This window comes from Manis pentadactyla, chromosome 4 (genome assembly GCF_030020395.1).
Source record: "Manis pentadactyla isolate mManPen7 chromosome 4, mManPen7.hap1, whole genome shotgun sequence".
Classification (NCBI taxonomy): domain Eukaryota; kingdom Metazoa; phylum Chordata; class Mammalia; order Pholidota; family Manidae; genus Manis; species Manis pentadactyla.
Window position 1 is genome coordinate 151,836,410 of NC_080022.1, and position 19,043 is coordinate 151,855,452.

Genomic DNA, 19,043 nt, shown 5'->3' on the forward strand with positions numbered 1-19,043 from the left:
GTGCCCCGTTAGCTTTGGTTACTTGGATTTGCCTGCAAAGTTTTTGTAGAACTGTTTCAATTATGAAAGTTACCAGTTGGAAAGAGTTACCTAGTCCCCCAAACACAGTGGTTGGGAAAGGATAGGCAATGATTGCCTTGGGATAGAGGGACACGACCCAGCCAGAGAACTGTGACAGACTTGCTGTACAGCTTCTAAACTGAGCTTCTGCTTTCTCTCAGGGCCTCTTTCTCTTTTTTTCAAATGCACAGTAGGTTTCAGAGATATGACAAATGAGAAAAAAGGAATTTTCATTTAGTACTTAGCTAAGAGAACTAGGCCTATTGGAAAGTTTATGTGTCTTTAAGAGTTGGAGTTATATTTTTATCATAACTGTAAGTTCAGGTGTGTCTGCAAGTATACTGAGGTGAGGAAAATGCATTAAGTTGTTTAAGTTAAAGATCAAGCAGTATGCTGTTGAGTCAATAAATAATACCGAAAAAGCAATCCCATAGTACTGTTTTTTTATTCCAGTAACTTTTGCCTTTTTGTTTTTTTTTAATGGGTTTTACTCCCCCACCCCCAGCTTTACGGAGATATGATTTACAAGTTAAAGTTGTATGTATGTACAGTGCATACCTATTTCTTTAAGGAGAGAAGCAAACCCCTCTCCGTTCTTAATCTTCTAGATAAAATCAAATTATTTTATTTAAAATAATTTAAGGCACTAAGTTAAGACCAGGAGTTCCTTACTTCTTCGTTTTCTGTTCTTTGGTGTTCACTATTTCTTATTTGTATAGATTAAGATAAGATACTGATTTATGTCTTATCCCTTAAGTCAGAAATAAACAACATTTTCATTTTTTCCTATTAGGAAAGTCATATGTGTTTACTACATAGGGTGATAAAATAAGACAAGTCGAAATAGAACACACTGCTTTCTCTTTACCCCCATCCGTGTTCCATCTCCCAGAGATGATATAGGCTTGATTTTAAACCTTGGTTTATATAGTTCTCCATGCATGGGTGTATTTTTTCCAAAAGTGAAATCATCCTACAAATGCTATTAACTTTTGTAGTTTGCTTTTTTCACTTATTATACATGGACATTTTCCCATGTTACCAATAACATTTTGTGTCAGTTTTAGTGGTATAGACAAAATGTGTGATTGCTTCATAATTTATTTAGCCTTTCCCTTATTGTAGGACTGTAAAGTTGTTCTGCTCTTTTTCCCAATAATGGTGTAAGGAGGATCCTTGTAGTCAAGTCCTTGATTTCTAGTTGAGGTGAACATATTTAAAATCCTTTTTTATTAAAGATATTAACCCTTCCTTTTTTTAGCAGTTATTTTCCCAATTTGTTTTCCTTTGGATTTCATTTAACTTCTTAATGCACAGATGTTTACATTTGTTTATGTAGGGAGTTCTCAGTTTTTTTCTCAATGGTATCTCCATGGCACACCCTACAAAGTAGTCTTTTTCACTTTAAAGTTAGGGGCACCTTTATTTTCCAGTTTTATGGCAGTGATTTTTTTTTACACTTAAAGAGGTTTTTGATAATTAAAATAGAAATAATTTTGCTAAAAGATATGAATGTGAGGATCAAACCCCAGAACAAATCATTCTTTTCTTACTGTTATGAAATATCTTAATCATATACTAAATTTTATATGTGTGTATATGTTTCTTTGTTTTTGGGGCTTTTCATATCTCCAGTGATTAGATGTTGATTTTGCTCCTCTGCCATCCTGCTTTAATGGTAATTTTTTTCAAAATCAAAAGCAATATGATTTTGATGACAGTTTGTTCAAAAATTATTAGCCCAGACTTAAAATGTTTTTTAAATGCATCATGGGAAATGGTTTTTTGTTTGTATTTATAATAATGATACTAAGGGCTCTCTAAATGTTAGCTTTATATCAAGCCCTGTGCTAAGCACTTATTAGCATTATTTAACTTGTGAAAATTTAAACCTTACAGAAGCCTATATTCTACATACTTTATAATTCATCATAACTTCTATATTTAATTTTCCTGTTTTGCTGTTGTAATAACAGCACAGGAATTACTTGCTGAAAATGAATTAAGTAGAATCCAAAAATAGCGAATATAGAAAAGGTGGCAGAGTCATTTCATGATGCAACAGAATCATCCTATATATGACTTTGTGTAAATAGCCTCAGCTGCAATTTTGTTTTCATTAAATGGCTTGGAGTGGTTGAAGTTATTATGGTATCCGTGACTGTAATGGGGTATGTGGTGGGGACTTGATAATGGGGGGAGTCTAATAACCATAACATTGCTCATGTAATTCTACATTAATGATATAAAAAAAAAGTTATTGTTCCTTTAAAAGATTTTATTACAGAAATTTCAGGCATACAGTAATGTAAAATTGATTAATCAGTTCTCATGTACTCATCATGCATCTGAACAAATATGTCTTCTCCCTCTCCCTCCCTGTTTAAGGGAGTGGGGTGCTATTGTATTTTAATGCATATGCAAGATATGATCTTAATAGAGTAGTCCAATGTGTATATGTAGTAGATAAGGTCCTTTAAAAAGTATTGTCACAATACCTTACCCATACCCAACAACTAACAATAATTCTTAATCTCATTGAATACGCAGTCCATTTTCAGTTTCCCTGATTGTCTTTTGTAGTCAGCTTGTTCAAATCAAAATCTAAATAATATCCACACATTGTATTTGGTTATTATATTTCTTAAGTCTTCACTTATTTGGTGCCATTTATTGAAGGAAACAAGTCATTAGGCTTGTACAATTTCCCAGTCTGTATTTGGCTGGTTTTATTTTAGTGATGTCATTTATCTCATTTCTCCATCCCCTTTGGATAATTAAATCTAGACGCTTGGTAGTACTCATGTTTACTGTTTTTAACAACCATGCCTCTTAGGTGATGCTGTGTGCTTACACAGCATCTTATATGGAGGCATGTAATGGAGTGATCCATCATAGTACATTGTTATATATGATAAATCAGTCATTGGTTCGTTTAGAATCTTTCTTCTGCAACTTTTCTCCTTTTAAAAACTGACCTACAGTTTTATTTATTTATTTATTTTATTAAGGTATCATTGGTATACACTCTTATGAAGGTTTCACATGAAAAACATTGTGGTTACTACATTCACCCATAGTACTATATCCCCTCCATACCCTATTGAAGTCACTGTCCGTCAGTGTAATAAGATGCCACAGTCACTACTTGTATGACTTACAGTTTTAATAGATTAATTTTGTTATTTGTATTCTCCCAAATTCCCCTCAGTAATAAAAGCTGAGTAGATTAAATTCCATTTTTTAGATGTGCTAGAGGCTGTGTAAATTGCAATTTAGGGCCATAGACTTTCAGTTATATAGTTCAAAAGATGGAAAATTTTCCTTAGAGCTTTTTGATTCAGATAACTTTGAATACATAATGGAAGTTGTGGACTCTCTCCCTGGAGAATATGCTTATATGTACATTTATTTCTATTTAAAGACACCTTCAGGCTGTCTGCACTCATCCGTGAACTCCAGATAAAGACCTCTGACCTCATTCTTTCCTTATTCTTTACTCCTACCTTAACTTATACTTTCTTTTAATTTCTATTCTTCTGGCTATCCAAGATGATTATTTTCATTTAAACTAACTCATATGTTAGTATACTTTGTAATGAATAAAATTTGGGGTTTATCTAGAACTTCTGTGTCTCGCCATCAGTTAGCTCAGCCTTGAGTGTAGGTTGCTCAGATTAAGTGCCTGGTCTTTTAGTCTGGTTTGGTTGATGCACCTGTTTGTTTTAATGTTGAGGTTGCATTATTGGAAAAATCATCTGACTACTAATTTAATATGTTCCTCTTTGCAGCAGTCTGCAGAGCGCTGTGTGAGCACATTGCTTGATCTCATCCAGACCAAAGTAAATTATGTGGTCCAAGAGGCGATTGTTGTCATCAGGGACATTTTTCGCAAATACCCCAACAAGTATGTTGAAGTACTTCTGCCCTGCTTTCTCAGATAATTTAGGAAAATTTTTAAGTAAGACACTTTGAAATTATCTAGGTAAGAATTATTCTTACATCATGTAACTGGTCTTAAGAGGATACTTTATTAAATATCACCTATAAAGTGATTGGCACAGGATTAAAACCTGATTTTTCAGTAATAAAAATTCTTCATTACTTTTAGAAGAATTGAAACTCTGTCTTAACATGTACTGTTGGTTAGCATATATTGAAAACGAGATTCTTTGGTGGTGAAGTTACTATTAATATTAAGATACTCATATAGTCTAGGTTGTCTGGGTATAATTACCAGACATAATTAATGATTATGTCTTTTCATTCTCAGAAATGTCTCAGTTTGGATGATAAATTAAACGACCATCGTGCTGTAAAAGCCAGGAAGGTGACATCTGCCCTGGTCACTTTACATGTTGCCTAGTACTTTGTAGAAAATTATAGGACATGTAACAATAGATTTTCAGTCTCAAGCCTTTTTTGAAGTATTATAGCTGTTCCCATAAAGCTATGCAAAAAATCTACATTTTCACTCCACAGAATTTTTACATTGAGGTCTCTTAGTTTATGAAGTGAAAATACTATTTTAGTTTTTATTTTGAAAGCAAGTATTTAGAAATCTAAGAGAGTGGAATAAGAGCAGGTCTTGAAAGCATCCTAAATTTCATTTTGCCTTATAGTCTTAGAGAGATCTTGTGCTTGAAGCTTCTTTTTAGTCCTTAAAGACAGTGTTAAATGAAGGAACTTGCAGTACGTTAGCTTATGGTAGACTCGTAATTAGGAAAAATATTACAGCAAAGTTGTGGTATATTAAGCATTATATATATATATATATATATATTTTTTTTTTTTTTTGGGAAAGGGGCCATGTATTTTTATCACTCTTCTAGAAAAGAGGAGGGTTGGCTTCTAAACTTGGTGATTAAGGTAGAGATGTATATCTCAATATGATTGGTAGAGAAATGTGTCTACTTTGGTTTATGATTAGCATGTTATGACAGTTTTAGGAAGAGCTACCAAGAACCTGGTTTAATCAGTGGAGGGAGGGCAAACAGTTAAATGAACTATTCAGTTGTCTACTTCTAATTTATTATACAGTGTCATTCAATGTTTTAAGTCAAATTAGCAAGGAGACAGATTCAACATGGTATAAGAGAGCTGTAGATCTGTAAAATTAAAATAAATATTTGAATTGTTTCTTTGGAGAAACATGTCATTAGTGGGGGTACCTTGGAAGGAAAGAACATAAGTATGTCTATAAAAAGCAGAAATAGGTGGATTAAGGGACAGAATTACTATTTGTAGTGTGGATGCTGCTGTCTAACTCTATTTTCCTAAAAGTAAAGTGGGGTTTCTGTTCCTCTACATGAAGGCAAAATGGAATTAGACAGGAATCTTCTTCGATCTAGTTATAAGAAAGATTGTTAGAAATATAAGTGGTATCATGTGACATCACAGGTTAATTTTTCCTTTGAAAATAATATATGATGAGCTTTCTATAATATTTTATGGTTTAATTATTAAAACATAATTGAAGGGAAATTTAGGACATTTATTATCTTCTGGCCTAAAGTCTTTATATTCTTTTGACTGTGAAAGCTTTTATAGTTTGATGGTTTGGTTTAGGGAACCTTGTCTGTGGTTTTGCCTTTAACTCACTGTTAAGTACAGTTCACAGTTTAGCCCTCAGTAACCACAGTCCATTTTGTTTTATCAGGTATGAAAGTATCATCGCCACTCTGTGTGAGAACTTAGACTCGCTGGATGAGCCAGATGCTCGAGCAGGAATGATTTGGATTGTGGGAGAATATGCTGAAAGAATTGACAATGCAGATGAGTTACTAGAGAGCTTTCTGGAGGGTTTTCATGATGAAAGCACCCAGGTGAGTGATCTGTATCCTGTGTCCTAGATCTTTTGGGGAAGATTTCAGGGAAAGTAAAGGTTAGGTAGTTTTGTATGTGTGTGCATGTGTGTGACTTGATATGTATATATAGTATACATATATATGTATGAATACACACATGTACGTAAACTGTATAGAGACAGAAAGAGAATGTTCATTTATGTGTGTGTGTGTGTGTGTGTGTGTGTGTGTATATACATATGCATAGTATGTTCATTTTTTTGCCAAAATTGATGACCTTTTTCAGTTGTGCTGATTGCTGATTTCTGGTGGAACAAATCTGCCTAACTTAGACCATGGTTCCCAAACTTTAATGAACCGCAGAAACACCTAGAAAAAAAACCCCACCTAGAATGCTTACTAAAGCACAGGTTGGTGGGCCTCACCCCTGCAGTTTCTGACTTGGTATGTCTGAGATGGGCCTAAGCATTTTCATTTCTTACAAGGTTCGGGGTGCTGCTGCTGGTCAAGACCACACAACTTTGACTTAGAGCAGTAGTGGCTTAACAGGTAACTACCACCTGTTAATTTCCTGTCACCTGAAGATGATTACCCATTCCTGGAAGTAGTCGTTATGGCTCATTACAGCAGGGGTTTCACCTGGGGCTTCGGTGAGGGCTGGCAAGTTTAGTTTGTACAGGTTCTCTGGATGGCTAGACTCCTTCCCATCTTCTCTCTCTCCTTTACCAAAATTGAGAGACCTGACCTAAGAGCCACAGGCTCAGAGAAGCAGATAAATTATTTAACCCTTTCTCCTTGGCATTTGTACTCACTGCAATTTGAAATTCATGTATGTAGTTCACCACAGCAATTTTAATAGGCATTTATAAAGGACCACATGTAAGACAGTGCCTGCATGGTTCAGTAGCCCACTCTTAATTAGCTATGATCTGGCATACTTCTACTGTGTTGACTCATGCCCCAATACAACAGATGATTATTCCCCCAAAGTTGTTGTTTTGGTGGAAGTAAATAATAAATGACTTGCTTAGGAACCAGTTTCATTGCCATCAGGATGTTAGCATGTACTTTAAAGAAATACAGGTGATTATCTGGGCAGGAAATAAATAAGCAATTTTTGATGCCAAGGATGCGATTGGGGGAATAGGAGGCATAATGAGTTTTTAGTTGTTGAATACCTATGGCCATTGTTGATACTGACTGAATCTTAACCTTGTCTCAAGCAAAATCAGAAAGATCCCATTGTAATTTATAGTTGGGGAAATGCCACCTTGGGAATGATAGTGTGAAATAATGCAAATGCCTTCATTTTTATCTACTGAATTATATCTGCTTAGGTGCAGCTCACTCTGCTTACTGCCATCGTAAAGTTGTTTCTCAAGAAACCATCAGAAACACAGGAGCTGGTACAACAGGTCTTGAGTTTGGCAACACAGGTAAGAATTCTGGAGAAAAACATGAGGTTGATTTGTCTGGTTAAATGGTGAGAAATTATGAAGCTCTTCCAAAGAAGGTTCATTTGAGGAGATTTTAATTAGGAGTGCAGTCTTTAGATCCTGTTAAAATATAAAAACAGTGCCTCTTACACATATTCCAGTGAATTATAACTGATTATGTGGCTTTTAAATGAATTAGACCGACTCCACTTTCTATGATAATTCATGAGAATAGAGTTTCGACTCTAGTGTTAATAAAGGACATATTATGTAAAAAAGACATTGAGTCTCACAGTACCTACTTCTGGGTGTCTTAATTTTAGCTTTCAAATGAAAATAACCATTGTAGGGGTGGTAAGTGCCACGCCAGAGATTTCACACATTGTCTGCCATGTGGAGTGCAAGGTGCTCATGCTGCTGCTTCCTTAGTTACTTGGTATTTTTCATCCTGCCCAGGATGGGCTCTGCTTTCAGGAATGTGGCAACTGGCCTTAGAGGTCAGGTAACTGTTAGTGATCATCAATCCATCATGATTTAATGATGTTCTTCATTAAATTGGAGAACAGGCTGGCTTTAGCAGGCTGTCAACTCTTCAGATGTGTCTACACATGGAATCTGGTCCAGATGGACCATATACCATTTTTCTCTTTCATTTCCACTGAAATTTGAAACCCTTTCACAGCATTTGCCTAGTTCTGAGCTGTCGTCCCTATTATTAATTTTATATCTTTTACAATTTATTTGTAAGAAGTCTTTGAAGTGATTTTTTAAATTGCCCTTCAGATATCTTCCTTTGCCTGAAGCAATTACCATAACCGTCAAGGCAATGGTTACTTAGTATTACTTTTTCCTACTGAATTGAGCATTCTAGACTTCCTGTTCCAGACCCTTGATCACGCATTTGTGTCTCTATTAAGATGAATTCAAAATAATTTTCTAGAGAGAATTTTGGCCTTGTTCCCTCCCTGCTAACATCTAAATAGATAAAGGATAATCTCATCATCAAGCAGGTATCATTGGTAGGTTGCATTGTATTCACAAGTTCTTGACCCTATCTCCATCCATCTCCATTGTCTATTAAGGCCCGTATTTAACAGGTAGCATAGGAGAGCTATATTGAATTCTTATCAGAGTTCAAACTCAATCTTATTAACTCCCAATATTTATCAAAATTTTGCCTGAGGTAAAGTGTTTTGGGAATATTGCTTAAAGGTTAACAAGGACACTTGTATTTACAGATGATTGAAATTGACCACTGAACCAACCCAGAATAGTAGAGAGCTGTGTATCTAGACTGTATTGTATCTGACCCTTAATAGAATTGCTTTTACTGAATTAGACTGATACCATCATCTTGTAGTAAGGGTTGCCATGAGAAACTATCATGTTTGGATCTGTTAAAATCATTGTTTATGCCATTATATATTTTCTTTGTTATGAGGCCCCGTGAAATTTCTAACTAGTTTTGGGTTCTCCTATACATTGGTGTATATAGTTAATTGCCTCTGAATGGCTTATCTGACGAGATTACTTTTTTATATTAGTTGTTTGAAACCTTAGAGTCAAATAAAAATGTTATGTAAAAAATGTGTAGGTTATTGTGGCATATATTTTTCTGCCTCCAGTTCCAATTTATGCTCTCTAGCCTAAGATGAATTTTTGTATGTTTTGCTAAATCCTCTTCTAGAACTGGCAGGGTATAAATAAACCATCAGACATTCTCGATTCTAGACTTTCTGTACAAAGACTAGTATAGAATCTTATTAGCAACACTCATCTGTACACTGCTTACAGTGTACCAGGCATTTTGATAAGCACTTGAGATATTAATCTCAGTAAGCATTGATAATGTTAGTATTTCTATTTTATAGTTGAGGAAAAACTAAGACATAGAGACCCCTGTTAGTATGGGCTGGAGCTAGGACTCAAGTCCAGGTAGCCTGGCTCTAGAGTCTGCCCTTATCCACTAGACTATGCTGCTTTTCCAGTCTGAAGATTTAAGAATGACTTTGAGAGTACACATTCCCTGCCTTCCCTGCCTGAAGCACTATTGTGCGTAAGCCAGTGTGTATAAATGAAGCATGTAATTTTAAGATCATTGTGGATGATAATTTCATATTTGGATGTGTATCGTGTCTAGGCTTGCCTTTCCTATCCAATTAATGAGGTCTGAGAAGTTAGAACAAAAGAGCAAAAGTTTTTTCCACTGGATGTTTTTTCAGAGATTTTTTTTCTCAAGTTTGTGAAATAAACCAAATTGAATGAAGTTGGTAAGTGCCAATTTAAGTTGAGGGCAGTGTAATCTGAATTATGTTCATTTGAATTTGGTGGTAGAGTTCTGTTTCTGCCACATTCAGTGGTTCGGGACATGATTGAGCATATTTCCGTTTCATACTGCTACCCTTCTATCTAATAGAGTTAAAACTGTACCTACGCTGAGAATTCAGTGAAGTATATGTGAAATCTTTGTGCTTCTAATTTGAAATAAAATGGTGGTATGCTTAGAAATACTATTAGCTAGAGGAAAAGAAAACCACCCCTTGAATCTGTGGCTTCATTTCAAAAATTTATACTTTTTGCTTTGACAGTTAAAGAGGAATTAGTAAACAATGCATGCAGAAGTGACCAGACTTCAGTAATTAACCTTTGCAAGTACACAGAAGAGAAGTCTTCATCTTAGTTTTTCTATGAACGTGAGACTACCATCATCAAAATCACCTGTGCTGCTTGTTAAAAATCAAATTCCTGGGCCCCATTGCTGACAGAATGAATCAGAATCTCTGTGGTTTGGGCCTACTATAAGCACTTTCACTAAAGTTGGTGCACATTACAGCTTACAAATTACAGTTTTAGAGCTTGCCTGGTAAGAATTGTTTTGGAAGCTCTTAAATGTTTAGAAATACACTGTTTTCTCAAGATCCTGACAAAGTCCTTTGGGGTCAGCGGTACAGTAGATTGAAAACCAAACTTTAAAAAAATATGTAACTATACTTTTTTTATACCATTGATGTACAATCTTATATTGATTTCAAATATATGACACCGTGGTTCAACAGTTACCCATATTATTAAATCCTCACCCCCTGTAGTGCAGTTACTATTTGTCAACATAGAAAGATGGAGAACCAAATTTTTTGAGTCACTGAAGATGTAATGGCACCTTAAATTCATAAAAAGTTTCCATTTCCTTGTCACAAGTCTTGACCTGTGGCCCTGATTGTGGCCTCCATATGAATAGTGAGACTGAAAGCCAGCTTTTAGTTGGCCTGATGAATCAGCCCTCAGAACAACAGTTTGAACAGGGGAGGAGGTCCTTGCCTGCTCTTGACGTTAGTCTTGGAAAATTTGTACTCATTTCTCATAGGACTATTTTTTTAGTCAGTGTCGCTTAGGACTTAAAGTGTTTTTCTATCTTTGATCCAGTGATTCTGTCTCTAGCAACTTGCTCTTTTGCAGTGTTTTGAATTTGTGAGAGACTCATAAATTTTTTTCAAAGAAGTACATAATTTTGTGAATTCCCAAAGGAACTTTCTCTTTTTTTTTGCCATTTGGTTAAATATGTGCATAATATATGAGAGAAATAAATTGAAGTAAAATATTTCATTTTGATCAGTATATTATTATTAAACTATATTATAAACTTTAATTCCTTTAACTATAGTACGTGCCTATAAAGACAAATGAATTTTCCCAGATTAGTGATGTGCAGTGTTTATTTTAATTGTGTAATAAAACATAATTAGTCTACAAATTTTAAATGATGTGCTTTGGGGACTGAATATGAAGTTTAATGTTTTAATTTATATATTCAACAAGAGCTAGGGTAAGGATTGCTTTCCTGACCTGATGTTTTGAGAAACTTGGGTTACGCTCTTTTAAAAAGTCAGCTTGTTCATGTTTTATAATGTTCAAGCTTTATTTCCCAATGGAAATCTAAGTGAGAGGTTTCAGGCTGCTATTTATAAACACTTCCTCAGAAGCAAATTATCCTGCTCCCCCAAAATAACAAAACAAAATCATCTACATTGGATATTACCACTTTTCTTTAACCCTGGCATTTCAAATACTCTAAACATTTTTATATGACATGAACTTCACACATATATATATTTCTAATAGAATATTGCAAATAATGAGATAAAGATTATCCAGATAAAATTTACCACTTTTATACTCTGTTAACTTGCTGTATCTCAGTGTTGTTTGTGTTTTTCTTTGTCTTTAGCCAGCAATGTGTTATGAGTACAGATTGATACATAACTAAGAAAAACCGTTTAAAACAATGTAGTCAAAAACATTCGGGTCTCTACTTGTATTGAGCTGAATAAGTGCCTTAAGTGGCTAACTTAGGAACCAGTTCATCTGCTTGATGAGAAACTCGTGTAAAAGCTTTCAAGTTGGCCTACTTTAAAGAAAATAATTTTGTATGTGTGTTTTAAACACAGAAAGTGAAATGGAGACTTAGTATTACCTTTAATAACATGTTATTGCTGGAACAACTGGTACATAAACAAATATAGACATTCTGAGAAGTAGATAGCAGAATATTTATTGCTACTTTGTAATGATTACAAAAATAGACAGATAGATAAATGGAAGGAGGAAGAAAGAGGCAGCAATCTGAATGTCCATTAGTAAGTAATGACAGAGTACTGCATATACAGTGGAAAACTTCACCTTTGTGTGCCAGTATGGAAAGCAACTTGCAAAGCACCATATATCATATGAAACTGGTTTTGTATGAAATAAATATACTGATGCATGGGAGTTGTCTGGAAAAATATATATACCACACTGTTAATATGACTGGGGGGTAGGGATTTAAGATGGGGAAGGATGGATGATTGAGGAAAACTTATATTATGCACTTCTAAATTGTGATGTGGCATTGATTAATTTTGTTTTAAGCCATTAGCATGTGTAAAATTATGTTAAAACTAACTTAAAAGACCACTAAATTCAAGTGTCACCCTTTTTGGAAGCACTTAATTACATGCTGTCTTTAACAATTTTTATTATTTTAGGTAATAGTCCCTCCCATACAACATTGTGATGATGAATCTGTGATCTTGTTAAAGTGAGGCGCTATGTGCTGTTACTTCTTTATTTCCAGGACCTAGCCATTGTCACCATAGTAGCTACTTAATGCATATTTTAATAAAGAAGAAAGGTATGGATGAAATATATATGAGATATATTTCATGAACAATCCTGCTAGTATTTATAGGAGTTAAAAAATTATTTTCATGTCCCGAGACCATCTCAGACAGTTAATTTTTACTGGGTTAAACTTTAGTTCCCTTTTCTCAACTTCCCTTTGGATTTGAGTCTTAGGACTAACCCACTGCACTTAACATTTAAATTCCTTGAAATATTAGAGATTACAGAATTATGACTGTATTAAAACTATATTGAGTCTAACTATGTAAATCTCTCCAGCATTGCCTTCATAACAAACGCAACAGTCTGGGTTCCTGTATGCAGAAAAATGCCACTTACGCCTTCTTTCCCTTGCCTTCCCCAAGGATTCTGATAATCCTGACCTTCGAGGCCCGGGGCTGTATTTATTGGCGCCTTCTCTCAACGGATCCTGTCAGTCACAGCCAAAGAAGTAGTCTTGTCTGAGAAGCCACTGATCTCTGAAGAGACAGATCTTATTGAGCCAACTCTACTGGATGAACTAATCTGCCACATTGGTTCTTTGGCCTCTGTGTACCATAAACCTCCTAATGCGTTTGTGGAAGGCAGTCATGGAATCCATCGCAAACACTTGCCAATACATCATGGGAGGTAAGCAGGTGAAGTAGATGAATTAGAGTGAGAAGTGACTCTGTTTAGACAGAGTTGGTTTTCTTCATGTTTTTATAATGTAGAAAAGAACTTGCATGCATTTTGCCTACCTGCTGGACTGCCCTGAGGGTTTCATCTGAATACAGTGAGCACACATACAATGACAGACAGAGGCCCCTCTGTGTTCTAATCTGGGAGAAGATAGGATTGTGGCTTTCGTGGTGGTGCAGACCTTCTAAACTGATAAAATGTGAAAGCTGCTTAGGTCTCCAGTAAGAGGCTAGAAATCTTCCCAGGGTTGAAAACTTGGAAGAACTCCTATATGTACATTTAACTGTCTTTAGCCTTTAACTTTGGTTGGGGCTTATGGAGAAAGTTATCAGATATTGCTTCCCTTATGTTGTAAAGCTGTTAATGAAATAATATTTACAGGTTGTTTTATAAAAGCAGCTTACATTCTTTGTGGACATTGATTCTCAGTTACTTGTGCCTGTTCTAGCAAATTAAATTGATCATCTCATTAAGGAAATTCTGTTATGAATAGGTTCTCAGGTAACGTGAAACTCGTAAGGTATCTTTAAATTTTAGTTTGGGAGGAATGACTGTAATAAACTCTTATAGTGGGAATCTTGGAATCCTTTTGCAGTCTCCTTCATTAATCATAGTAAGGCTTAAATCTAAGTAGAATTTAATCCCAGAGGCATTAGAGTACTGCACTTCCATTAAAGAGTGTCTCCTACCATTCTCTAATATACACTGCGGTTTAAGTGGTTAATGAGTAGCCAGAGTGCAGGATTTATTGCTTTACAAATTAGCGTAGTCCACATTTTGGGTTGACTATTTAAAATCTATTTAAACAGACTGTGGGCACGGATAGACAAAAAGGAAAGGGCGATACCAAAAAAACTTAGTTTCTTTCATTAGCCTTTATTTGAGTTGAGTCTTTGGTTTTAGGGTAAGTGCTATGATTTTCACCCATAGGGGATTTGAGGCTTCATAAGGATTAGGCCTTGTAGTAATAGTGTGTTTTTCCTTGTAGGCAGGCATATTTAACATTCTCTAGATACGACCATTTGATTTTAAGGTGTCTCTCCTTGTCTTGCTCTGAGTTTTGATAATAGATAGGAATTTACTGATAACTTTTGATCTTCACCTGGGAGAGGGAAAGTTAAACTAACAAACAGAGCAGCCCTTTCTAGAACACAAGGTAAGAACCAATATTTAAACTATTTAAAAAGAAACAATCTCTTATATAGGGTCTTTACCTGACTAATAGCCTTTAATTTCTTACCTTCACAATACCATATGTGGTTCGGCTTTTTAGATAACCTTTCTGTCCATTTGTCCTTGTTTTCTGTTCTTAAAGGAAACACAAACACAGAAAAGTCCCCTTTGAAATAAATAGGGGCGGTATATTGCTGTAAATGGCATGTCTGTAGTAGTCCTGACATTACCTAGCTCTCTTCTGCAGCATAAGGTTAATAATGATATTCTTCTGACATGAAATAACAGCAACATTGTAAAACCTTATTCTGCCTCTTCTAGAAGTGTAAAAATACTTACCTTCAGTAAGTCTTTTAAAATCACTTGGGAAAGAAAGGGAAGTGCTTTTCAGTTGGGTGTTGCTCGTAGTACTTGTTAGCTGTAGGGGTGAGATGGTAAATAGTTGTCTAATTTAGAAAAATCTCAATTTTTAAAAAAACTTCTTGCTTTGACAGCTGTGCAGTTAATGTCCCATGAATTCACAATGGGAAACATTTTCATGTTAATTTGCTTGTATTTTCCACTAGGAATGAATGCATAATAATGATTTACCATGTTTTTAACTTGTAGAAATTATTGGATCATTTACCTCTTTTCATCTGACTCACTTTGTCTTCTCATAATACTCTTCCTTTTCCATTACAGTGAAGGAATATATGTACCTTGTTCACCTATTCTGCCTTGTATTTATTTCAAGGTTCTGATAAACAGTGTGACAGACATCTCCTTAAATGGTATGTGTCACAAGATGAGAGAATTTACATCTGCAGAGAATAAATGCCCTTTATAGAGATCTCATGTACTTCTTACCAGATGTATATGAAATCGCTTCCCCTTTTGGCTTTATTAATTTGGGGCTTACTTATATTTGCCCCACCCTGTCTACATACTTCTCATCTTGGCTTCCTTGACACTTTTTTTCCCTAGGTTATCTTCCTTAGCTTGTTTTTCTCTCTTTAATCTTTGCAATTCTGTGTTCATTCCCTTCTTGATTATTAATCTTGTTTGTATCACAAGGTTCATTCTGAACCTTCTCTTTCTGTGTTTGTCTTTGTATTCTCTTGGCAGAATTCATCTGCTAAAAACAGCAATACCAGATAGAAGGTTTTACAGTTTACACCATGTTTTCATTTGATCCTCTAAAGTAAAACCGTGTTTTGGTAACATTTTTATCATATTATTGGTGAGCAAACTGTCTCAGAGTTGTTGTCACTTGCCCAAGATCATGCAAGTCGTAGTTGTTGGAGTACCACTTGGTCTTGGTACTCTTATTCTAGACCCCCTACTCTTGTCACCACATCACATCTGCTGATTTCACCTGAGATGTGTATATGAATTTCTTCCAAGTTTACCTCTCTGCCAGTCCCTTGTCTGTAACTCACTGTTGGACTTCTTTTTTTTTACTTGAAACTTCACAGTTGAAAATACTGTACTGTTTTTCCCATTATCCTTCCAGATTCCTCTGTGATTATAAGGAGCATCACTAGTGTTGTGCTGCTTAGTTTTTGTTTGTGTATTCTCTGAGTTTGAGTCTTCATTGTTTGTCTTCTGTCTTCAAGTGTTGTCAAAACCTATCTAGGCTTTTTGGGTTTTGTATTTTAAAAAACATTTGTTTATTTACGGACTTTTTTTTCTTCTACATTTTTTCTTTTATTAAGGTATTATTGATATGCATACACTCTTATGAAGGTTTCACATGAAAAATACAATGTGGTTACTACAGTTACCCATGTTATCAAGTCCCCACTCATACCTCATTGCAGTAACTGTCCATCAGTGTATAAGATGTCACAGATTCACTATTTGCCTTCTCTGTGCTACATTGTCTTCCCCATGACCCCTCACACCATGTGTACTAAACATAATACCCCTCAATCCCCTTCTCCCTCCCTCCCTCCCTCCCTCCCCATCTGCCCTCCCACACCCCTCCCCTTTGGTAACCGCTAGTCCCTTGGAGTCTGTGAGTCTGCTGCTGTTTTGTTCCTTCAGTTTTACTTCATTGTTATATTCTACAAATGAGGGAAATCATTTGGCACTTGTCTTTCTCTGCCTGGCTTATTTCACTGAGCATAATATCCTCCAGCTCCATCCATGTTGTTTCAAATGGTAAGATTTGTTTCTTTCTTATCACTGAATAGTATTCCATTGTGTATATGTAACATGTGTCTAATTTATCCATTCATCTACTGATGGACACTTAGGTTGCTTCCATTTCTTGGCTGTTGTAAATAGTGCTGCAATAAACATAGGGGTGCATATGTGTTTTTAAACCTGAGAACTTGTATTCTTTGAGTAAATTGCAAGGAGTGGGATTCCCGGGTCAAATAGTATTTATATTTAGTTTTTTGAGGAACCTCCATACTGCTTTCCACAGTGGTTGAACGAATTTGCATTCCCACCAGCAATGTGGGAGGGTTCCCCTTTCTTCACATCCTCACCAGCATTTGTTGTTCTTGGTCTTTTCGAAGCTGGCCATCCTTACTGGTGTGCAGTGATATCTCATTGTGGTTTTAATTTGCATTTCCCTGATGATTAGTGATGTGGAGCATCTTTTCATGTGTCTACCATCTGAATTTCTTCCTTGGAGAAGTGTCTCTTCATATCTTCCGTTCGTTTTTTAATTGGGTTATTTGCTTTTTGGCGTTGAGGCGTGTGAGTTCCTTATATGTTTAGGATGTTAACCCCTTGTCGGATATGGCATTTACAAATATATTCTCCCATACCGTAGGATGCCTTTTTGTTTTATTGATTGTGTCCTTTGCTGTACAGAAGCTTTTTAGTTTGATGTAGTCCCATGTGTTCATTTTTTGCTGTTGTTTCCCTTGCTTGAGGAGATGTGTTCAGGAAGAGGTTGCTCATGTTTATATTAAGGAGATTTTTGCCTGTGTTTTCTTCTAAGAGGTTTATGGTTTCATTACATTCAGGTCGTAAATCCAGTTCGAGTTTACTTTTGTGTATGGAGTTAGACAGTAATCCAGTTTCATTATCTTGCATGTAGCTGTCCAGGTTTGCCAACACCAGTTGTTGAAGGAGCTATCATTTCCCCATTGTATGTCCATGGCGCCTTTATCGTGTATTAATTGACCATATGTGGTTGGGTTTATATCTGGGCTCTCTAATCTGTTCCATTGGTCTATTGTTCTGTTCTTGTGCTAGTACCAAATTATCTTGATTATTACTGTGGCTTGTAGTAGAGCTTGAAGTTGGGGAGCATAATCCCCCCAGCTCTATTCTTCCTTCTCAGGATTGCTTTGGCTATTCAGGATCTTTTGTGGTTCCATATGAATTTTAGAACTATTTGCTCTAGTTCATTGAAGAATGTTGTTGATATGTTGATAGGCATTGCATTGAATGTGTAGATTGCTGTAGTCAGGATGGCCATTTAAACAATACTAATTTTTCCTATCCATGAGGACGGGATGTGTTTACATTTATTGGTATCTTCTTTCTCTCGTGAGTGTCTCGTAGTCCTCAAAGTATAGCTCTTTCTCTTCCTTGGTTAGGTTTATTCCGAGGTATTTTATTCTTTTCTATGCAATTGTGAATGGAATTGTTTTTCTGATATTAATGGAATTTTTAGTGTTCTTTTTAACTTTATTTTCTTTATACAATATTTATATAAATCTTAGAAAATATACAAGATAAAATGGTGTAACAAACATACACTCATTGCTCAGCTTCAACAGTTACCACTATTTTGCCAGTCTTGGTTCACTTATCGTACCCACAGTGCTTTCTTTGAGTTTTTGTTTTTTGTGGGGTGTTTCTGAGGGAGCTGGAGTACTTTAAATCAAATCCCATTCCAGAACTCATATCATTTCACTACTAAATCCTTAACTTGGTATCTTGAATAGATAAGGACTTAAAAGAAAATCACATTATCAAGCCTAACAAAAGTAGGAATCCGTAATAGTCAATACACAGTCTGAATGACTTCTAGATTTTCTTGTCATCTATATTTTATTTATTTATTTACTTATTAAGGGGTCATGGATGTACAGTCTTAAAAAGGTTTCACCTGAACGGTACTGTGGTTTCAACATCTACCCATGTTATCAAGTCCTTACCTTTCCCCACCCCCGCGTTGAAGTCACTGTCAGCATAGTAAGATGCTACAGAGTCATTACTTGTCTTCTCTGTCCTGTACTGCCTTCCCCATGACCGACCTATATTGTGATTGTTAATTATACTACCTTTCAATCCCTTTCTCTCTCCCTCCCCAATCCCTTCCCTTTGGGAACCGCTAGTCCCTTCTTGGAGTCTGAGTCTGCTGCTGTTTTCCTTCCTTCAGTTTTGCTTTGTTACACTCCACAAATGAGTGAAATCATTTGGTGCTTGTCTTTCTCCGCCTGGATTATTTCACTGAGCACAGTACCCTCTAGCTCCACCCATGTTGTTGCAAATGGTAGGATTTGTTTGCTTCTTATGGCTGAATAATATTCCATTCTGTATATGGACCACACCTTCTTTATCCATTCATCTGCTGATGGACACTTAGGTTGCTTTCATATCTTGGATATTGTAAATAGTGCTGGAATAAACATAGATGTTCATGTGTCTTTTTGAATCATGGGTCTTGTTTTCTTTGGGTAAATTCCTAGGAATGGAATGACTGGGTCAAATGAGATTCTGTTTTAAGTTTATTTATTTTTATATTATTTATTTTGGTATCATTAATCTACAGTTA

At 35.6% G+C, this 19,043-nt stretch overlaps 1 protein-coding gene across 1 annotated transcript in view; it reads left to right on the forward strand.

The window, feature by feature from the left end:
* The window catches only part of LOC130683513 (AP-2 complex subunit beta-like), a 73,304-nt gene that overhangs the window by 42,136 nt on the left and 12,125 nt on the right, over positions 1 to 19,043 (forward strand). The window contains 6 exon segments of the mRNA XM_057501221.1: positions 3,852 to 3,967; positions 5,720 to 5,885; positions 7,205 to 7,303; positions 12,829 to 12,855; positions 12,857 to 12,895; positions 12,897 to 13,093. Of these exon segments, the coding sequence (XP_057357204.1) occupies positions 3,852 to 3,967; positions 5,720 to 5,885; positions 7,205 to 7,303; positions 12,829 to 12,855; positions 12,857 to 12,895; positions 12,897 to 13,093 (644 nt within the window).